Consider the following 19997-nt stretch of genomic DNA (forward strand, 5'->3'; position numbering starts at 1 on the left):
ATATTGTAGTACTGCGTATTGAAATGATTTTTACAATTTAAGTTTCCAATTATTTTATAATAATTACCTTAATTCTTCTATTATTATGGATAAAACTAGGCAGTTTCACAAAAGAAGAAAGAAACTTAATGAGCTATTTTCTGAAGTTAAAGATCAAACCAGCAAATTTCGTATGGATTAGTCTCGAGTCTACTTATTTTTATTTTGTGCTACTCTCATTGTTCACAACAGGGTAAGTTCTTCGAAATATTCATTCTGTGTTCAAATATTATTTTTATTACTATAGGTACAATATAATTGGTAGGTATATTTATTCCACGGATTTCACCCGGTTGGGCGTCAGCAGTCGTGCTCAGGCGTTCACATTCCTGAGGAAGAATGGGAACTCGGGAGAACGCTGTCCTCAAATAGACGAATATATTGGTTTGCCATCTCCTTGAGATGAGCTTACGTGATCCTAAATTGACACAATCGCCATGGTCATACCTGAGCCATACAAACTGAATCATAAAAGACTATACCGTCATGCGGTAATCAGGCGCCCCACATGACTCCCAGATGTGGCGACCAGCTTCAGCTATCTATAACTTCTCGCAGGATTTGATTCTGATGAGGCTAAACACACTGACCAATATATTAAATGATCATTGATAACTATAGGTAAGTTATCTAGTCGGTAATAGCTCGATCAGCAACTCAAGGCATTTATGTAAGAACGATAAAATGCAAAAACCAAATGTCCTGCTGTAATAATATTATGTAGCTTGAATAAATATCGGATGTAATTTTATTTACTAATTGCTAATATTTCTATAACCAATATTATTTAAATTATATTTTGTCATAATTGGCTTTACCATACTAGTTACTTTGGATTTAAAAAGTTATTTTACTACAAAGTTATCATGCAACACCGAACAAACGTGTCAAACGAGTGTCAATATTGAATAGATGCTATTTGAGTGCCGGTGTTTGAATTCATTTTATTTATTAAAATACTGAGAGATTATTATAAAATGAAATGCACACCAACGATCCTGCAGGTGCTTTTCCTTTTAAGTGCATGTTTAGCTACTCTATCGCCGCCTTCAACGGATAAGAAGTCGCAAAAAGGCGTCAAACCACAAGAGGGTGTGAGGAAGAATAATGTTTTGGACCGAAAATTAGTGGTAGAGACACCGCTCGTGAAGGATATACTGAAATACCACGCAACGTATCACCACGACGTCTCGTGGAGGAATTTCAAGAATACAGTCCTGGGTTTCGTGACGCCTGTAGGTATTGTTTTCAGTTTGCGTCAGTTTATTGATTAGTTTACGAATGCGATTGTTATCATTGTTTATTTATATGCGATACGATTTCATGTGTATAAGTAAATAAATAATTATAGATACTTCAACTGTTGCCTTTGATATTATACAATATTAATAAAACAATGATAATTTTTGTATGTAAGAAATATTTTGGATAAATATTATAACTTTTCTACTAACCATTTTAATAAGTCTGTGTTACAATTAAAACTAATAATAATAGATACACCATTTATGAATTTGATTTACTACAATATAGTAAATAATTTGTCATTTAACATTTATTTCTAGTGGAATAGCAAAGGTTATGATGTCGCGAAGACCTGGTCACCAAAATTCAATTTCATTTCGCCAGTATGGCTACAGATTAAAAGACAAACTCCCAACATTTACATTATTACCGGGTTGCATGATGTGGACCATGCCTGGATGAAGACTATTCGCCAGAGAGGTTCTGAGAGCAGCTTGAGAAGTGAGTAATGATAAGACATTCCTATGAAGTTTATTAGTTTAAATAATAGTTTAAATGTATCCAATAAAAATATTCCTTGAGCATAATGTGTGTTATTTTAAATGGTTACTTTCTAGACTAGACTGGCTTTTATATATTATATAGATAAATATTTTTACCTTTGTATTACCTCAAACTGTCAATTCAGTTAGGAACATTGTAGTTGTATTCTCATGAAACCTTCTGAAATAAATCTGCTTAGCATTATTTTCATGCAAAATTAATTAATAAATTAATTAGATTAATTAATTATTTATTTAAATTGTAAAATTATATAATTGTGTTTCCTTATTTCTTATTTTTATCATGCATTATTTCAGTTGTACCAAGACTTCTCTTCGACAATTGGCAACAGTCTGATTTGAAGGCATTCTTCTCGGAGGCAACATCCCACTCTGAGCAGAAAGCTCTGATTGATGAGGTGAAAAAGACATGCAAGCAATGGAAGTTTGATGGCATTGTGTTAGAAATGCTCTCGCAGATTGGGAAGTACACTGAAAAGTCAGTGAAGTTTATACAACAGTTTGGTAAGTTATCAATTTTTTTTATAAATGCAGAAAATCTGTAAAAAGATATCTTTCTGGTTTCTGCTTCAGAAACTAAGGAAATCCAAAGTAAAAGAGATAATCACTATGTCATAATCTCAGTGTGTTAAGATCATCATAATATGATTATAATGATAAGCATCATCAGCAGGTTTACTATAAAAAGTTACTAAACCTTGTCAAAAACTGTTTGTTAAATGTAAAAATATTTGATGTAGACTAGTCGCTAAACATCCTCTACCATTTTGTGTTGGAGTAGCAGGGTGGAGCATCCAAGCCTCCCCTAATTGTGGTCCTAAGACCTATGACCTGCATTAACTCATTAAAATCATAAAAATGGTAACAGACCTAATAGATATAGTACATAGGTTATAGAATAGATAACAAACTTAGTATAGTACATTACATTTTCAATTTATTATAAGCAAGATTTTTTTAGGTTTGGAGATGAGTGAGGAGAACCTCAGTTTGATTCTAGTCTATCCTCCATTCCGAGGTTATCCAAGTGATGAATTCTTCATACAAGCATTTAATGATATTCACCCTTATGTAGAGGCTGTGTCTGTGATGACATATGATTTCTCCAATCCACAAAAGCCTGGTAAGTATTTGCATTGACACCTCTACTTAAATCGGATTACATATAAGGATTAATATGGAAATTACAGACAGACACAATAATTTTGATGAGCTATAGTATTTTTTTATGCTACTATTTTGTTTATGTATTTTGCTGAATAAATTGTTTTTCTTTCTTTATTTATATAGGACTAGTTTTTGCCCGCGGCTTCGCCCGCGTTTGAAGAAAATAATATAACATACATAAAACTGTAAATTCCTACCTTCAACTTTGCTAAAGATTATTTGATCCAATGCATAGTTTACGATTCAATCCTTACTAATATCGATTAAAATAATCGATGTTTTGGGTAAAAAGGATCGATTCTCCGATTAATCGATCATAGATCGCCATCCCTAGTTCCCGTGGGATTTCCGGGATAAAAACTATCCTATGTCCTTTCTCGAATCTCACACTATCTTTGTACAAAATATCATTAAGATCGGTTCAGTGGTTTAGGCGTGAAGAAGAGACAACCAGACAGACAGACAGACAGACCGACAGACAGAGTTACTTTCGGATTTATAATATTAGTAAGGATTGTATTGTAGAATGATACATTAATGTTATTTTTTTCTGTTACAGGTCCCAATGCTCCCTTATACTGGGTGAGGTTGTGTTTAGAGAAATTGATAGATAATGATGACAACCCATCAAAGCGCTCAAAGATCCTATTAGGTCTTAATTTCTATGGAAACTCTTATACTGCCAATGGAGGTGGGCCCATTGTTGGCACTGAGTACATTGAACTGTTAAAGAATGCTAAGAACAACCAGGCATTGCAATATAATAATAACACTGCTGAAAATTATATTGAAATCAGGTGGGTTTGGTTTGTATCTTTATGAAATTTGGTTAAGGTGCAGGTCTATTGGATCATGATATATAATCCAGCAATATAAAATAATGATGTTATAGTATATTTGCATAATTTAATATTATCTAGGTGTATGTCACTTCTGTGCTAGAATTACAAATTTACATGGGTATGGATTGCATATTCTACTGGATATCCATGGGCCCTATACCTATACTGTCTATACTGCTCATGGATGCCTATAATGTATTTAAAAGTGAATTAGAGACCATTGTTACGACTTTAGAGGCACTATAATATCGATTTCTTCGTTATAATAGCAGTGTTAAATATTACTATGTTCTGGTTCAAAGGATGTTTTAATGGATATGAACTTGGTCTTCAGGGTTGGCAAAGCATCTTTAGCCAACCTTAAATGAGAAGTCAATTCTACCTGGGTTTATATGGTCTATGGGCAGTAGTGGCCATCTCCCATCAGGTAGACACTAACCTAGTTTGCAACTTCATGTTTCTACTTTAGTTGTTCAATTGCAGGACATCTCAGGGTGCTAAGAAGATATTCTTCCCCACACTATATTCCATTAAGAAGCGGCTAGATCTCGCACGCGAATACGGCACAGGAGTAGCTATTTGGGAAATAGGACAAGGATTAGATTACTTTTATGATTTATTCTAATCTAATGTGATACTAGTCTTATGTTATTAAATTATATTAATTTCGATAAATAAATCAAGTAGTTGTATATTTGCTATTTACTTTCTCGCAGTTACCTGTTTAATTTGTTACCTGTCCTTGTATGTGTATTAATGTATGGTCCACACCTCTAAAACATTTTAAGGTCGACTTTCCTAGATTTTGCAAGAAGTTATCCCTTTATATGTTTCGCCAGCAGTTTTCAAATAGTCAAACTTAGCGGTAAGGTGAAGATTTGTAGAATAAACAGTAGAGTATCAGATTGTGAAAGTGAAACTAACAAAGTCAATATAGTATTTTTCGAAACAAAGTTAAATTGTAAATTTCAAAAACAAAAGTTACATTTTTGTTTTATTCGCGTGAGTCGTACTGCTGAATTTTAGTTCAAATTCCGGTCACTAAGGCGCTGTTTGCAGATGTATGGAAAACATTGTATTAAGGTTCGACTCGCTACAATGGAAATAATTTTAACGCCTTTTTCCTATAACCTATCCGGTGTGTTTTCACCCGGGCGCTAACTACCGGGCGCGCGTAAATACGCGCCACATGAAAATTGTCCTAAGGGTTCAGATAGTGCTATGACAATGAGACGATATATGCAAATTGATATTCGTAATACGAATCGAGAGCTGAGCGTTGGCTGACCCAATGGAATAGTCACTTTCACATCTGCGTCACCAAGACCTACATTAGCCACACACGAGGAGATCTGGGTTAAGCTAATAGTGGATCGTCAAACAATCGTCGCTATGTGCTCAAAGAATTTAACTCATATGTTTGTCAACGACCAAAAATATTGCCTTTATTAGCAGTGACTATTGATGTAAAGGTTGACGCATACGGTATACTGTTTGGTAGTAATTGGGCAATATAGCCCTTAACTTTACGACCTATTCTTGTAATGTAAACCCTTGCGATGTAGATTACCGCAATTACTATTTAGTTTTTGGGTAAGAAGCCTTCACTGTAGTTGTATTCTGACTCACAATTCGAAAGTTTCGGGTTCGAATCCCGGCCATGCAAATATTTGTGATGTGATGAAATTGGATTTCCGTTCTGGGTCTGGGTGCTACTTCGCCTATGTGTGTGTATGATTATGACTTGAATTAAATACAAAAACAAAAGTGGACAAGTTTCATCGCCCTTTCCTAACCAGTCTAATTGTCTAATTGTACAATTGTACTTAGGTACCTTTTTTTTAATTTTTGTGTACAGGTTGTAGATGGTGGAGAGTTTAGATTAAATAAAAGTCTAATATTGAAGAAAGATTACTATCGTATATTTGTCTCGTCTTTCAGCACGCTTCAGTCTTCTAAATAACTTAAAAAATATGATACAGAAAATTCTTATTTAAGAACATGTTTAAGAATCTACAAATATTCGGTTGGTAGACCGCAAATAATGCCCTTATAATATTCAAAATACAATAATACAGTAATTTACAATAAATTCTCCATAACCGTAAAGGCGCGTACATAGACACTATTTAAATGTACATTTTCAAATGGTAAGTTAACAATAAATGTTGAATAACATTTTTGCTTAGATAAAGTCTGCATGATGCTTTGTTCAAACCAGATGCCTTATAACTTTTGTAGGCGTTGCTTATAAAAGACTTATTGCACTGGTAGAATAAGTCTTTAGAACATCGGAAATTGATTTTGAGGGAATTTCATTACTTTATCTATTGATTGGCAACTTTGGGTTTTCCTTTAAACTCCATCATGGACTGCGGCCCCTTCATCACGCGATGCATCAGATCCCAACACATTTTGGCTGGAAGCAGGCTGAAATATAAAATTGCTATTTTAAATTTTGAAGGTGATAGAACCCTTTGTAGTTCGATTCCGACAGCACCACCGCCACACCTATTTCTGCCTAATAACAGCAGTGTTAGGCGCTGCTGTGTTCCGTTTTAAGGGGCGTGGTAAGGGAGACATACTTTTCTGAGGCGTTCCAGCTTAGTCCTCAGGAGTAGTGGCGCATTTATGGCCGACCTCAGGTAGGAATATCTAATCCTATCTGGGGTTGGTTACAGATGTCTATGGGCGGCAGTAGCCATTTACTATCAGGTGGACTGCATGCTCGTCTGCTACTCCTATATTATAAAAAAAAATGCTTCTGTAATATTGACGAAACATAAGCAAGTACCAAGTACTGTAGTTAGTACTTAGCAATAATTTATATCGAGGATAATGTTGGAAAGTTTCCTTGAAATGATGCTTTTCCTCAATCTTTAAACCAGCACAACCATGAACAACTGTAAATAATGGCCAAGTGCGAGTCGAAGTCGCAAACGCAGTGTCTCAAACCGCCCAATTTTTTTTTTAGTATTTTTACCATAAAAATAAATGCCCTGTGAAAATTGGAAATGTCACGGACCACTGTTCATTAGATGAAGTAAAAAAGAGCGGTTTCTTGTACCGCAATCACCATTTTTTTTTTTTTATTTTTAGTATTATTTGTTACAGCGGCCACCATATAAACTCTGTAAAATTTTCAAGTGTCTAAGAACATGATGTAGTTAATACGAGTAGTTGCTTACCATTTTAGGGGCAGTAAGTATCGAACAGAACCAGGCATGATACAGTTGACTTCGTTCTTCCGGATGGAGTCTATCATGGTCTCCGCGACGTAGTCCGGCTCCAGCATGGGCATCAGGCGAGGTGTGACGCCGTCGAACATCCCCGTGTTGATGTAGTATGGACATACTAGAGTCGCGTGGATAGTGGTGTGACCGTGAGCCTGAAGATTAAACAAGATATATTAGAAGCATCTATTATAACTAAATATCCTCTACTAATCGCATGGATTAGTAAAATTACTCACTCCTAACAAGAAAATGTAACCAGTTTTGAGAATTGAAATAGTTGCGTAAAAAGTTTTGCCACGACTCCGTGCTAAAATGTCCCTAAAATATTTGAAATATTTATTTATTATGTAAATTACGCAGTATTAGTTATTAATTCGTAAATTTTCTCTGAAAATGTTTTTTGTCTGTCATTTAGCCTTTTTGTAGCTTCATTCAATTTCAAAGTGGCGAAGTATCTTTACTTATCAAAGCTAGAAAGTGATGGTATTTTTATTACGCTCTGGAGGCCTACCACCATCTTTTAAAAACCATAATAGTTCAGGAAAGTTTTATTTCAATATTGCATCGAAATCAATTATTATTATAAATTTAATCGAATTATGGTACAAAATTTCAATGTATGATTTAATATTGTTTTTAGAGATTTTTAGAGAGAGAGAATTCATGGTTTAAATATTGTCTGGTTGGGAATCGAACCCGCACCCGTGGCGTGTGAGATTTTTATCTATCTACAGTAGGAATTTTAAGAAACTACCTACCTAACTAAACTTTATTGTTGCAATGTTCTTAAAGCACAAATGGAATGTATCGTTGAAGAGAATAGGTCAGGCGATGGAAATGCAAAAAATAGTGCTGTATTACTACGCAGGTATGTATGTAATATGTATTTTAAATAGTCAATAGGAGTAATCGCTCGTAACCCTTGAGTGGTTTGACACATCGAGCACGTAATAAAACTTAGTAGTACCTAATCCTTTAATATGTGATTATGAACGCCGGTCATGCCTGAATACCCCAACGCAATATCCTCACGGGAGGAAACTTCCTCATTGCTTTTGCATTTTCATTATATAACGAGAAAAACAATATTGAAAAATGAAAGTTATTTATGTACTTACTTATACCTATTTATTGTTACGTAAGTATCTATCGAAAACGTATCTTCTGATTGTTTTCGCTTGAAAAATCTAGAATCTATTGCATTTCTAGGTTACTTGAGAATGTAAATCTACATAATTTAATGATAAATGTGTTAGCTAATGTTTTGCAACTGACCGTCAATAAACAGCTATTGCATAGTTTTATGAATTTCGGCCTTTCACAAGAGGGGCTCCTGTGTATTGGAACTTAATTATTACACGTTTTAACGTCAAGGAAAACATCGTAGTTGCAGATGCCTTAGAGTTCGCTAATAAAAAAAATATTCTTACAAGTGTGCAAGGACGACCCGCGTGGCGGCGCGGCCAACATACCGGTCTGACGCACAAAGGGTCCCGGGTTCGATTTCCGGCCAGACAGATATCTAAATGATGAATTTATGGGTCTGTTTCTGGGTCTGGGTGTTTGTATATTTGTCTATGTGTGTGTCCATGGCACCCTATGGCCTAGCAGCAATAATAATGGATAATTATGATTAACTAACCCTTAATTCCGTAAAGAGGCTCTCATGAAAACCAACGGTAGCAAACTTAGTGGCGCTGTAGTCAGTGCAGCGGTACGTGCCTAGTAGTCCGGCGACCGAGCCTACCGTCACTATGTGGCCTTTGCCCGACTCTATCATGTCAGGAAGGAACGACTTCACCGTCTGAAATAAAAGATTATAAAAGTTAGTATTAGAGTGGCAATGATGCGTCGCAGTAGTAGTATTTTTTGGTAAAAATTTAAAATAGAATGGGCAGCATTTATCGTTTTCTTTTGCTAGTGCGCAAGTGTTTTTTCTGTACGTGATTTAAAGAAACAGAATTTACAAAATGTCAAAATAAATAAATAACTAGAAACTTGTCCTTTAAATTTACAACCTACCTAGGGTTAATACAGTTTTATTTATATCTTACAGTTTTCCTATATTCTTGTTGATTTTTTGAATAAATTTATATTTTTCAGGGATGGTAATCTTATTTTTACTACAGGTATATATGGGTATCTTTTTCTATAACTAATAGTGCTATACAGTAAACCGGTTAAACGGCTGCTAAACAATCGTATAAAAGTCATTAAGTGTTTTCTTTTTTTATAATACCGACAGTTACGTATAATAATTATTAATTATTAAAAAAGCCGCAAAATTTGTCATAATTTCAGTATTACCTAACACAACCACATAATCACCATGACGCAACTAGTTCATATTTCATCTACGGTACGTTGAATATAACTGCCATTAGCTCGCTTTTGCTATATCTACTGCTACATTCCAAGAAAGACATTTGTAACGATAGCTTTTGTTTTCGTTGAGATTACATACCAAACAAGTAGCTAAACAAAGCAACAAAGTAAATAGTAGCGTTTGATGCCAATTTGACTAATTCTAAATATTATACTAAGACGTAGAACGTAAGTAAGATTTAAAAATAAAACTACTTATTCGGAGGAGCAAGCGGGTACGCAGTCCACTTATTGTAATCTGATTCTCGTATTCTGTAGTATGCCCCCACAAATAAAAATGAAGCTGGCACTAAGTTAAAACTACATTACTACAGCTTTTTCGTCAGAATAGTAAATACCAATACAGTGATACAGTAGAACCTCAAAGAGATTTCAACAATTTATAAAATATCTCGTGAAAGCATGTTTTACAATTAGTAGAGCTAAAAAATAATAGGCTACAAATTTTAAATTTAGTAATATTATGATGAAATCATTTTAGCTTATTGTTTTTTTTTTGTAGTTTTGTGTCATAAATGAACACGCTTTACTGCACCGCCGTAATAGTTACCTAGTCTATCTAGCCTATCGTAGCTAGCCTAGCGCGACGCAGTTGGAAAGGCTTTATGACTTAATCTTCTCGGATAATTTATCTAGATTACTTGAAACAAGTTTCCTCCTATGGTTCGTGTATCTATATCACAGAGATCCGGTTTCAGCAATATCTCTATCAATCTGCTAAATTGTATTTATATTCTATAGTTTTTCTATTAATTTCTTAAATATGATGAAGACACTTGTATATAATATGTGTATTCTATCTGAGGAAGTCTCTTCGAATCGTTTAAAATGTGCAACACGTTTCCACAATGTTGTTCGCAAGTAATTACAGCAGATGCTTTATAATAGTGATAATGATTATTAATTCTGTAGTTTCACTTACCCAGTAATGCGAGAGGATGTTCACTTTGTACGTAGTTTCTATGGCCGTATCGCTCAAGTCCAGTAGAGTATCGCCAAAAACTGTTCCTGCGTTGTTGATTAGGATGTCGACTTTTCCTACCTGAAAAAAAAGCAATATTTAACTTAGTAAGCAGTTATTTTGTAATCAGAAAATGACCTCAAGTTTCAATTACTATCCTAGTCGTTTAAAAGATGATTTAAAAACGCAGTTTACTTAAGAGTCTATTCGTCATTGTTGTGTTCATTGGCTATTGTGGTCAAAAATCTTTTGGCTCTTCATCTCTATTCTATGAAAAACCGCCGATGTCGACACAATAATTAAATCCAGAGGACGACAGAAACAGATTCATGCGATAGGAAGAGTAGAATAGAAGAGTCTATAGTATCTTCTTTGGTAGAAGGAGTAGTGCTTTAATAAGAACTAACCTTCGAATTTAGTTTTCGATTTTTTGAAATAAATAAAGGTGCAGTTTTTAAATACCGATTACAGAATAAAATGATGCAATAAATGGTGAAACTGAATTTATTTTCGTCAATATTATCGTAAAAATTCTTGATTTCGATAAACACCGAATTAAAGAAATTTTTTTTTTTCAATAAGTATTCACCCTATGTTACCCGATTTTAACCCTTTTTTTTTATTAAAGAATCGAAATCTAGATCGCAGATTAATCATTATAGTACAAGAACAAATAAATACGGTGGGATTGAGATGAAAAGAAAAATTAAAATACGAATTAAAATGTCTGAAGGTATGTAAGTACTGCGGATGCTTTATCGTGATAATTCTGCCTTTTGCACTTTTGAATATCACTTTTTCAAAATGAAATACATTAAGTGTCATTAAACAATAATGCTCCCGTCCAGCGACTTTAATGGTCGAGAACAGGTCGTAATGGTGCATTCTTTAATGTCACGCATTTCCTTATATTGAAGTAAACGCAATAATATTCTTGCAAAATTAATAAAATCTTTGGATTGAACTCCTAACATTTATCTTCACCTTGTCCTATATAGCCACATCACATATATTTCGTGTGGTGAGTAATTTTAGCACCAAACTTGGTGTGGGATTCAAGCATTGCCATATTAAAGCAAAAACGCAGAAAAAAGTAGTAACATAAGAAAAATGCATTTCAGTAAACAGTATCCAGATAAATTATTAAAAAGTTAATTAGCATGTAAGTACCGTATCATCAGTATTATTATTAATATCAGACATCAAATAATTTTACGAGTGCAAATGTATATGGTTTTAAATTTATTAAAAATGTTTTTAGATTATAATTTGATAAACGCTTTCTACATTCACAGCCCCACACTATGATTCCCTGTGTCGTGGGTGCCATGGACACACACATAGACAAATACACAAACACCCAGACCCAGACCCAGACCCAGAAACAGAAATCTAAATTCATCATTTAGACATCTCTCTGGCCGGGGATCGAACCCGGGAACCTTTGCGCGTTAGACCGGTATGGTGATCGCTCCGCCACGCGGGTCGTCAAAAATTTGTTTTCTTTACCTCCTTTTTGACTTTTTCCGCTGCAGCATACACGGCTGCTCTATCTGCGAGATCCACCAAGTAACTTGCTATATTGTAGCCCTCGTCAGTCACAGCTGCACATGTTTTCTGCAAAGCTATACAATTACATATAATGTTAATTTATATAAAGTTTAAAATACAGTACATACCTAATACGCATATTATCCTTCCTTAAAAAATCTGCAGTTTGGATTTAGTTCTTGATTTCACAGTGATATAAAATTCAACATCATTAGTATTCATCGTATTCGTCTATTTATAAATAAGATTTTCTTGCATTTTTTGCCCAGTAATGTATCATTACCTAATTGCGCTACAAATACCTGAGAGTCAGAAGATTTCAATCAACTCTTTGAAATACCTTTTATGGAGAACATCTTCCTAAAAAGGTAGGTTTAGTTGCTTTTTAGTATATGTAAACATGTGTAGTTCTAATACCAGATATTAATTTGCGTTTACTTCAAGTCGTATTATTTTGTATTACGTAAAACATAGGTACTTGTCTGCATGAAATTGATCTATATGTATTTGTATATAAAGTTAAGTATATTTTATGTTATCGAAGTAGCTAACTGCAACTGCAGTCTGTAAGTGACTCTTAATTAATTTTAAACTTCGTTTTCAATATGGGAACGAATTGTCACTAATACTACGAATGCTAAGTTTTTAGCTAATTTTAAATTAATAGGCAGGATGATGATTAAATTTTTAGAGATTTTGTTTTTTACCTTCTTTATTTACATCCCAGATTACGACCTTAGCACCAAGTCTAGCCAGCTTAATCGCCAAGTGTCGTCCCACTCCACCGCCGCCACCGGTCACTAACACCACATCACCCTTTAAACTCTTCATGGGCCGTATAATATTAGGAACGAGGGTCCAGAATAATGACTCCAGTATGTAGTAACAGGAGAGCAGAAGAAATAGGACGGTGTCCTTGGCGATATCGAAAATGCTGGCCATCTGAGATGGTGTGTGTATCTTTGTACCTTCAAGCATGGTCTGTTCCTGTAAATAATAGAAAACATTACCACAACTAACAATTACATAAAATGTATATGTAAAATAATTTTAGTTCACACCCAGATACATTGCCAATGATAGGTATTCCTATATAGGTTACTATACTCTTTGGGTAGGTATTACAAAAAATGTACACATAATGTATGGCAAAAGACAATGATTCGTTTCCTTAAGAATGGCCCCATTTTTTTACATTGTTTTTATGGGTTAACGGTCAAGAGATTTCTCCGTTTGCCCAATGCTCTCTATCTATCTTTTGGATAAACCTGGTCTTCCAACCATCCATAGCACGAGAGGGAATAGTACTGTATCAACACGAGAGTTGGTATTTGTGGTCATCGTTGTTGTTATGTATTTACATATTTGTCGGTGCCCTTAATGTTATAAGTCATACATCGAATACAATTACATTCCTTATACATTCCTTACCTAATAAATAACATTACGTTTTAATGTTCAAGAATAAATTATTTAAACGCCCAAACATGCATAAAATTGTACACATTGATATTATTATAAGATATAAATTAGTTAATAATGTGGTTTTCAAACACAACTACCTTCAATTATGGAGCTCTACATTAACTAAGGCCAACCTCTACCTTCACTAAAACAGTACCTATATTGGATACTGTGCATCAAGTTTAGAAGTAAGATAGGAGTTTAACTTGAACTAGTACCTACTAATCCTACTTTAGTAGCTTGTAATATTCTACAAACTGAATCAAGTACTGCCTGTTACGCAGCTTGATCGTGTATTCGATGCTGATGGTCCCGGCTTGGATTCGTCTTTAGAGTGAAATTTAAATCATTTCAAATTCAAATTCAAATTCAAATCTCATTTATTCAAAATTGATTCATAAAGAATACTTTTTGAAAGTCAACAAACTACCTTCTCAGTACGAATACGAATCTATTTATTTTGTCACATATTATTTCTATATGAGGAGCCCAATGTAAATAAGAATCTAATGTTGTTCAATTGTATCTAAAACTTTCGTTATTTGGGTTCACCGTATCCACATATTTCATATGTCCTTTATCATTAATCATTATTATCTATATCATTAAATCTAACAAATACGTTTAACTATACGCAAATCGCGACACCGTTGAATCGATTAAAATGAATCTTGAATACTGATGAAGATTAAAATATAGGAGATTGCGATTGGCCTAATGGTCCACTGCCTACGTTACACACCTTATTTTAGAATGTCTTAAATTAGCTTAAGGAAATCAACGATGTCCATAACACTGTTTATAAATATATATTCCTATATTTAGAAAACTTTATTTACATTTGATCATCAAACGATGTAAGAAACATAAAAATAATGTTTGATGTAACTCGTTAAAAACCTTTAAAAATACGTTGCTAAATAAATAATCAATCATATAAAATGCATTTCAATTTAAAAATTCGTTCTGAGAAAGTAGTAAAACGAAAGTTGTTTCGACATTTATTAGTGCACAATTTCTATAGTCTAGCCGTGGCGCTAAAAGTAGGTATCGACAAGTATCTCATCTCATAATATTATCTAGATTTCGTATTATATTTTCATATTATATAAAGTATAGTATAGAGAGATGTGAAACTTAGACAGATACTTGAATAGAACAGTTTATGTTAAAAATACTTTCATGGGAACAATATTTTGATGCATATGAAGCAAGGCTATTAAAAAGCAATTTTAGCGGTAATTCTGTGCAACATAGCTAGCTAGCCACAGTGCATAATGACATGATTAAAATAATAGAAGTTGCGAGTGTTTTAAAGGTAGATCCCGTATGGTAGGTACGCCCCTCATTTTGGAATGTTGCTGAGATGAAGTTAAGTGGAATCAAGGATCTCCAGATTATAAAGAGTTATTTTATGTTTGTATAATAATTTACAATCAATTAGTGCAAACAATTTAAATATTGTTTAAAAGTGGTTAAAAGAAAGTTGTTTTGGTTTGCCGTGGGGCTACAAAATAGTATTTAAGAGTATCTCATCATATACTACAATATTGTCTAGATGTATTATATTTTACGAGCACACTATTAAATGTTTTGTAACACTTAGACAGGAAACTCGAATACTATAGTTTGTACGCAATGAATTTTATGGGAGTTGTATTCTGATGAATATGGCTATTAAACTGGAATAATAATTCATATTTTTATTTTGTTTTATTCTTATATTTTTTATTTCAGAATTCACGAAATGTAGAAAAATACATACAATATTGACCCTAGATATTATATGTAAATATTTTTACATTGATATATAACTACTATATTGATATATTGGCAACTATAAGTAGAATAGCGGCAATACTTGTAACGGTATCTTAGATTACGTACGGTATTCGCTCTAATTATTTTATGGTATCCATGGTAGACAATCTGTTCGATGTTGATAGTAATCGATATTTTGCAATAGTTCGTTGGAACCGGAAAAATAATGGCTTTGTACAAAAGCGGATTATTTGCCTACCTAATCATTTACATTGAATTTAATATTATTATTATTATTGATTACTTTAAATATGTAGTAATATATCCAGGTGGTAGGAACTCAATAATAACTAAATTATTCACAACTTAATAATTATGTAAAATTAAATATTATATAAAAGTCGATAAATAATCAAATAAATAGAAGTACCCAAACAATATATAAACAAAATTTACTTATAGTAGTATTTTTTCTTTCTCCATGTGAGGGATTATATTAAAATTCGAAAATATAAATATTTATTATTTATACAAGAAATATACTAGATTATAACTTTTAAATAATTTAACAAGATCCTTACCAAAGAGCACCTTTATTATGTCAAATATATCCAATATTCACAAGAAAAATAAAAAAAATGCACAGATATCGTATAGAATCTATTTATCCGCGCAATTAACGCGGGAGACGGCGCTGCGTGTGCGCCGGCTGGCCTACTACTGCACCTCTTGTGCTACTCCCGCGCTTTCTCCGATAACGGTACACGATGTTTTACTGCTTTACGTTAAAAATGACATGTTTTTATTTCTCAATGAGATTGTATAGATAAAGGATAAGTAGAATAAAACTTTGGGGTTTAATTGCGGTCCTAGAGTCACTGTTTTATGGTTTCAAATAGTAAAATTGGACATTCTGAGTAATATTAAATGTTAAAAATTTATAAGACTTATTTAGAATTTGGGGTTGGTTAAAATCGAGAATATGTAGGAACCGGTGATCAGGACGAGTACCTATTTGCTTTAACAAAATTGTGCAAGGTTTATTTCGGCTGTCTGTGCTATGATTTAATCATTATGTCTAAAAATTCATTACATGTAAGACGTTCTAATTTAGAAGAGGTTAGTTGCAAATTGAAATATGTTCTTAAAACCATAGATTAGCTTAAAACATGTATTGCAACTTACCTCTATAAATATATTTTAGTCTATTTTTTGTGACTACAAATATTAGGTAATAATAATTTCAAAATAGGGGAAGTACATCTCATGTTTGGTATAAAGCACTCATTACATCCTAATTAATTAATTATCTATGTAAAGTTCAGAAAAATGTTTATAGCCAAATTCCAAAAAGTTAAAGTTCAGTTCTGAGGGCATATTTTTCATCACATTTACATTGCTTAAAAAGTATGTACTATAAAAAGTAATTACCACACTGTTTAATATTGCGATGGTTGTCACGGAAGCCGAAACGCCGTCAGGTTGATGGATTTTATTGTCTTTTTACCCGACTGCCAAGGAAGGGTTATGTTTTTCGCGCGTATCTTGTATGTTTGTCTTTCTTTATTTGATCGGATCTAATAAACGGCTGGATGAATTTCAACAGTTAAGGTGTCATTATATTTGTCCCAATGACCCGAGTGTCCTTAGATAGGTGTAAGTAAAAAAAAATCAAAATGGCGGATTTTTGGCGCGAAATAGTAACACATTTAAAAAAAAAAGTTAACCGAACCTATCGAGTAGGGTATCAAATGAAAGGAAATTAAACGGAGATTATAAAAACATATTTGTTTATATATAAAACAGCAACGTGACTGATTGACTGACGAACTAAATGACTTTTTCATTTTTCAGAAATCACCGTACAGCCTAAACCAAGGACCTTACAGTTCTGAAATTTTGCACATAGGTTCTCTATATAGCGTGAATAAGTACTAAGAAAGGCATTTTGGAAATTCTACCCTTAAGATGGTAAAATAGGGGAAAACAGCTTTTTGAAATCCTTTAATTTTGAAGCAACTACTATAAAATTTTGTATTTGCCTTTCTAGATAGGAATAAAGACGCACTTATTTATCCCCTTCCGAAAAATTAACCCCGTAGACGGTAAAATAAGGGTTAAAAGTTCATTTGAACAACCGTCAATTTTGAAGCAAACACTATGAACTTTTGTATCAGGCTTGTTGGATAACAATATTGAAATTCTACCTCTAAAGAGGTAAAATAATGACCGAAACAATGAATTACTGAAGTAATATATTTTATAGACCTTAAATGGTGGATTTTTTTCGCGAAATAGTAACACGTTTTAAAATAAGTTAACCAAAACTATCAAGTAGGATGTCAAAATAAAGGAAATTAAGAGGAGATTACACAAAAATTAAATAATATACTATCTTATATAAAAAACCTCGTGTTTGTTACCGTACTCCTCCGAAACGGCTTCACCGATTTTCACCAAATTTTATATATATATTCAGTAGGTCTGAGAATCGGCCACTATCTATTTTTTATTTACCCCTAAGTGATAAGGGTTGTTCACCCTTAACATTTTTTTATTTATATGGCAAGAAAACGTTTGCCGGGTCTGCTAGTACATATATACTCGTATATACACATCGAGATGACTGTCTGACTAAATGAGTGAGATGCTGTGCCGGAGATCAACGCAAAGGGAAACCGCTAAACTTAAGCGTGCTGGAATGTTTCACATAGGTTCTTTATATAGCGTAAATGAGCACTACGAGAATAAAATAGGATAATATTGTTTGAAAATCTTTTGTTTTTGAAGCGGACACCTACTATGAAACTTTGTATTTGGCTTTCTGGATAAAAATAATGAAATGCCTATTTCACTGCTTTTGGAAATTCTACTTCAGCCTTTTTGGTGCAGTCGGGTTTTTGATTTTTTTAATTAATTACTTGTTACGTTGCGTTAATGGTATGTGATCAGCGTATTCGCGCTACATGCTTGTAAGAACCACCGTGTTGAAATTACTGGACAACAGCTTATGTTCAAACTAATTTCGGTCAACGAACATTAGTCATAGCAATGTTTACTTCTGTTTATTTTACATTAATCCATTTTACATGTATTGATGTATTGATTTGACATATGTATTGATTTTGGGGGCATCAAATTTTAAAAGTTTTCCTAACAAAATTAGTAAAATATTAGTAGTGTTAATTGACTATATATAAAGTGGTAGTATTTTTTTGCGGAATTATTTAAACATGAGGTGATAAATGAGTATCACAGTTAGTGTCTAGTCGTCTGCAATCAAACGTGTGTTGCATGTATGAATAAAGCTTATCACAATGTAAATATATGCGAATTACAAGCAGAAACTTAATTACTAGATTAGATTGACCTCAGTTCTTCTCACATTAACAATGTCGGGGTTGGCAGTGTTCAAGGGGAGAGTTTTGCGCACCCACCACAATTTTCTTTCAGGAAAAATCTTAACGGACGCAAATATCAAATCTAGCCAAGGGCTAGTTAGCTAAATCTAGCTGTTTATCTTTGTAGATATGCTATACGTTGTTGTTGAATATAATTTACCTCTGGAAAGATTTTGTCGTAACAAATTCGTTTTACCCGGTTTGGTAGCGTCAAATTCCAAAAAGGTAAGAAATAGTTCAATTCTAGGCTAGGATCACACGCAACTATGGTAATATTAAGGGAGATCAATTAAGTAAATTAAACGTATAACGTATAGCTCCTAAATATAGTAGACTCATTAGAGTATATATAAAAGTAGTTTGAAAGTAAGTGCAACTGTATTCATTTATCAAATTTATTGTATTATTTCGAGAGTGAAGTTGTTTTACCGTTTGTGTGGCACGGTAGTATGTCGGCTGACTTTATATACCTGTATGAATCGACCGTCTCTCAAGAGTAGAGTAGAGTAGCAACGAAACCGTGATCATTTGCAGGTAGAATTCTTATTTTATATAGAGTCGGTTACATAAATCTATGGGCAACAGTGGCATCATTTACCATCAAATGGAGTGTATTCTCGTTTGCCATTTCAATCTGGAAAGTGTTATGTACTCTACATTTTCAAGAGTTTAAAATATGTATAATGATACTTATATGAAAATGTGTAAGTATAATATACTACATTCATTAGCTCATAGGCATCATGTTTCTAAACAATACATATATTTTTTGCAAACAAATATCCGTATTATATTATGTTGGTTTCTTATTATTAGAATTTTTCAAACATGTTATAGCTACAGGCAATCCGCAATGAACCGACTAAAGAAAAAAACTACCTCAAGGAATTGTGAAACTATATTTGGCTGGTGCCAATGATTTTATAATCATTGGTTGGTTTAGCATTTATGTACCTTTAGTTGCTTCATTCGTATTTATTTTTTTACGTTATGCAAGTTACAAACAAGCTAATGTACCTTTTTTTTTTTTTTTTTCGTCGAGGGGGAAACCTTCAAAAGGTACTCGACAACGTGGGAGCGACGCCGAGTTATGTGGGATTTTTACCGCACTAAAACCCCCCCGGTGGCCGTCCTCTGCGCTGCGTTGAGGGCTCCGGGATCTCCAAAGGAACGCAACCGGAGTCCTCTTAGCGCGTTGCCCCGTCGGGCTCCGCCCAGGTGAGCTTGACGCTCGCCACACCATCTGGTGTATACGACGGTATGCGACCACACATAACGTCGTCCTTCCCGGGGCCCGCAACCCCGGAAGCCCCCTTTTAGTCGCCTCTTACGACAGGCAGGGGATACCGTAGTCCTATTCTAGCCCCGGAACTACAGGGACA

At 33.7% G+C, this 19997-nt stretch overlaps 2 protein-coding genes across 2 annotated transcripts; one reads left to right on the forward strand and one right to left on the reverse strand.

Moving 5' to 3' along the window:
• Positions 1 to 923: 923 nt before the first annotated feature.
• On the forward strand, positions 924 to 4548 carry LOC140753900 (chitinase domain-containing protein 1). The gene is made up of 6 exons (XM_073088726.1): positions 924 to 1274; positions 1605 to 1785; positions 2145 to 2351; positions 2809 to 2970; positions 3574 to 3811; positions 4340 to 4548. Exons 1-6 carry the CDS (start codon positions 1017 to 1019, stop codon positions 4479 to 4481), a joined length of 1188 nt encoding a protein of 395 aa, XP_072944827.1. The 5' UTR covers positions 924 to 1016; the 3' UTR covers positions 4482 to 4548.
• Positions 4549 to 6146: 1598 nt separating this feature from the next.
• On the reverse strand, positions 6147 to 15946 carry LOC140753975 (short-chain dehydrogenase/reductase family 16C member 6). The gene is made up of 7 exons (XM_073088846.1): positions 15796 to 15946; positions 12697 to 12976; positions 11948 to 12063; positions 10400 to 10519; positions 8735 to 8896; positions 7045 to 7244; positions 6147 to 6286 (listed from the first exon to the last, which is right to left on the reverse strand). The coding sequence occupies exons 2-7, from the start codon at positions 12965 to 12967 to the stop codon at positions 6184 to 6186; spliced, it is 972 nt and encodes a 323-aa protein (XP_072944947.1). The 5' UTR covers positions 12968 to 12976; positions 15796 to 15946; the 3' UTR covers positions 6147 to 6183.
• Positions 15947 to 19997: the final 4051 nt, after the last annotated feature.

The sequence above is a fragment of the Epargyreus clarus genome, unplaced genomic scaffold (assembly GCF_041222505.1).
Source record: "Epargyreus clarus isolate Ecla_fem2 unplaced genomic scaffold, WU_Ecla_fem_2.2 ptg000027l, whole genome shotgun sequence".
NCBI lineage: Eukaryota > Metazoa > Arthropoda > Insecta > Lepidoptera > Hesperiidae > Epargyreus > Epargyreus clarus.

Bases quoted from the DNA above. Each gene is read 5' to 3' on its own strand.
- LOC140753900 (XM_073088726.1), top strand. From the start codon at position 1,017: ATGAAATGCACACCAACGATCCTGCAGGTGCTTTTCCTTTTAAGTGCA. The intron at 1,275-1,604 runs GTAGGTATTGTT...ATTTATTTCTAG, and splicing joins TCCTGGGTTTCGTGACGCCT to TGGAATAGCAAAGGTTATGA. The intron at 2,352-2,808 runs GTAAGTTATCAA...AGATTTTTTTAG, and splicing joins GAAGTTTATACAACAGTTTG to GTTTGGAGATGAGTGAGGAG.
- LOC140753975 (XM_073088846.1), bottom strand. From the start codon at position 12,967: ATGCTTGAAGGTACAAAGATACACACACCATCTCAGATGGCCAGCATT. The intron at 12,064-12,696 runs GTAAAAAACAAA...GTAATTGTATAG, and splicing joins CTGGGATGTAAATAAAGAAG to CTTTGCAGAAAACATGTGCA. The intron at 7,245-8,734 runs GTTAGTTAATCA...TTTAATCTTCAG, and splicing joins GCCTCTTTACGGAATTAAGG to GCTCACGGTCACACCACTAT.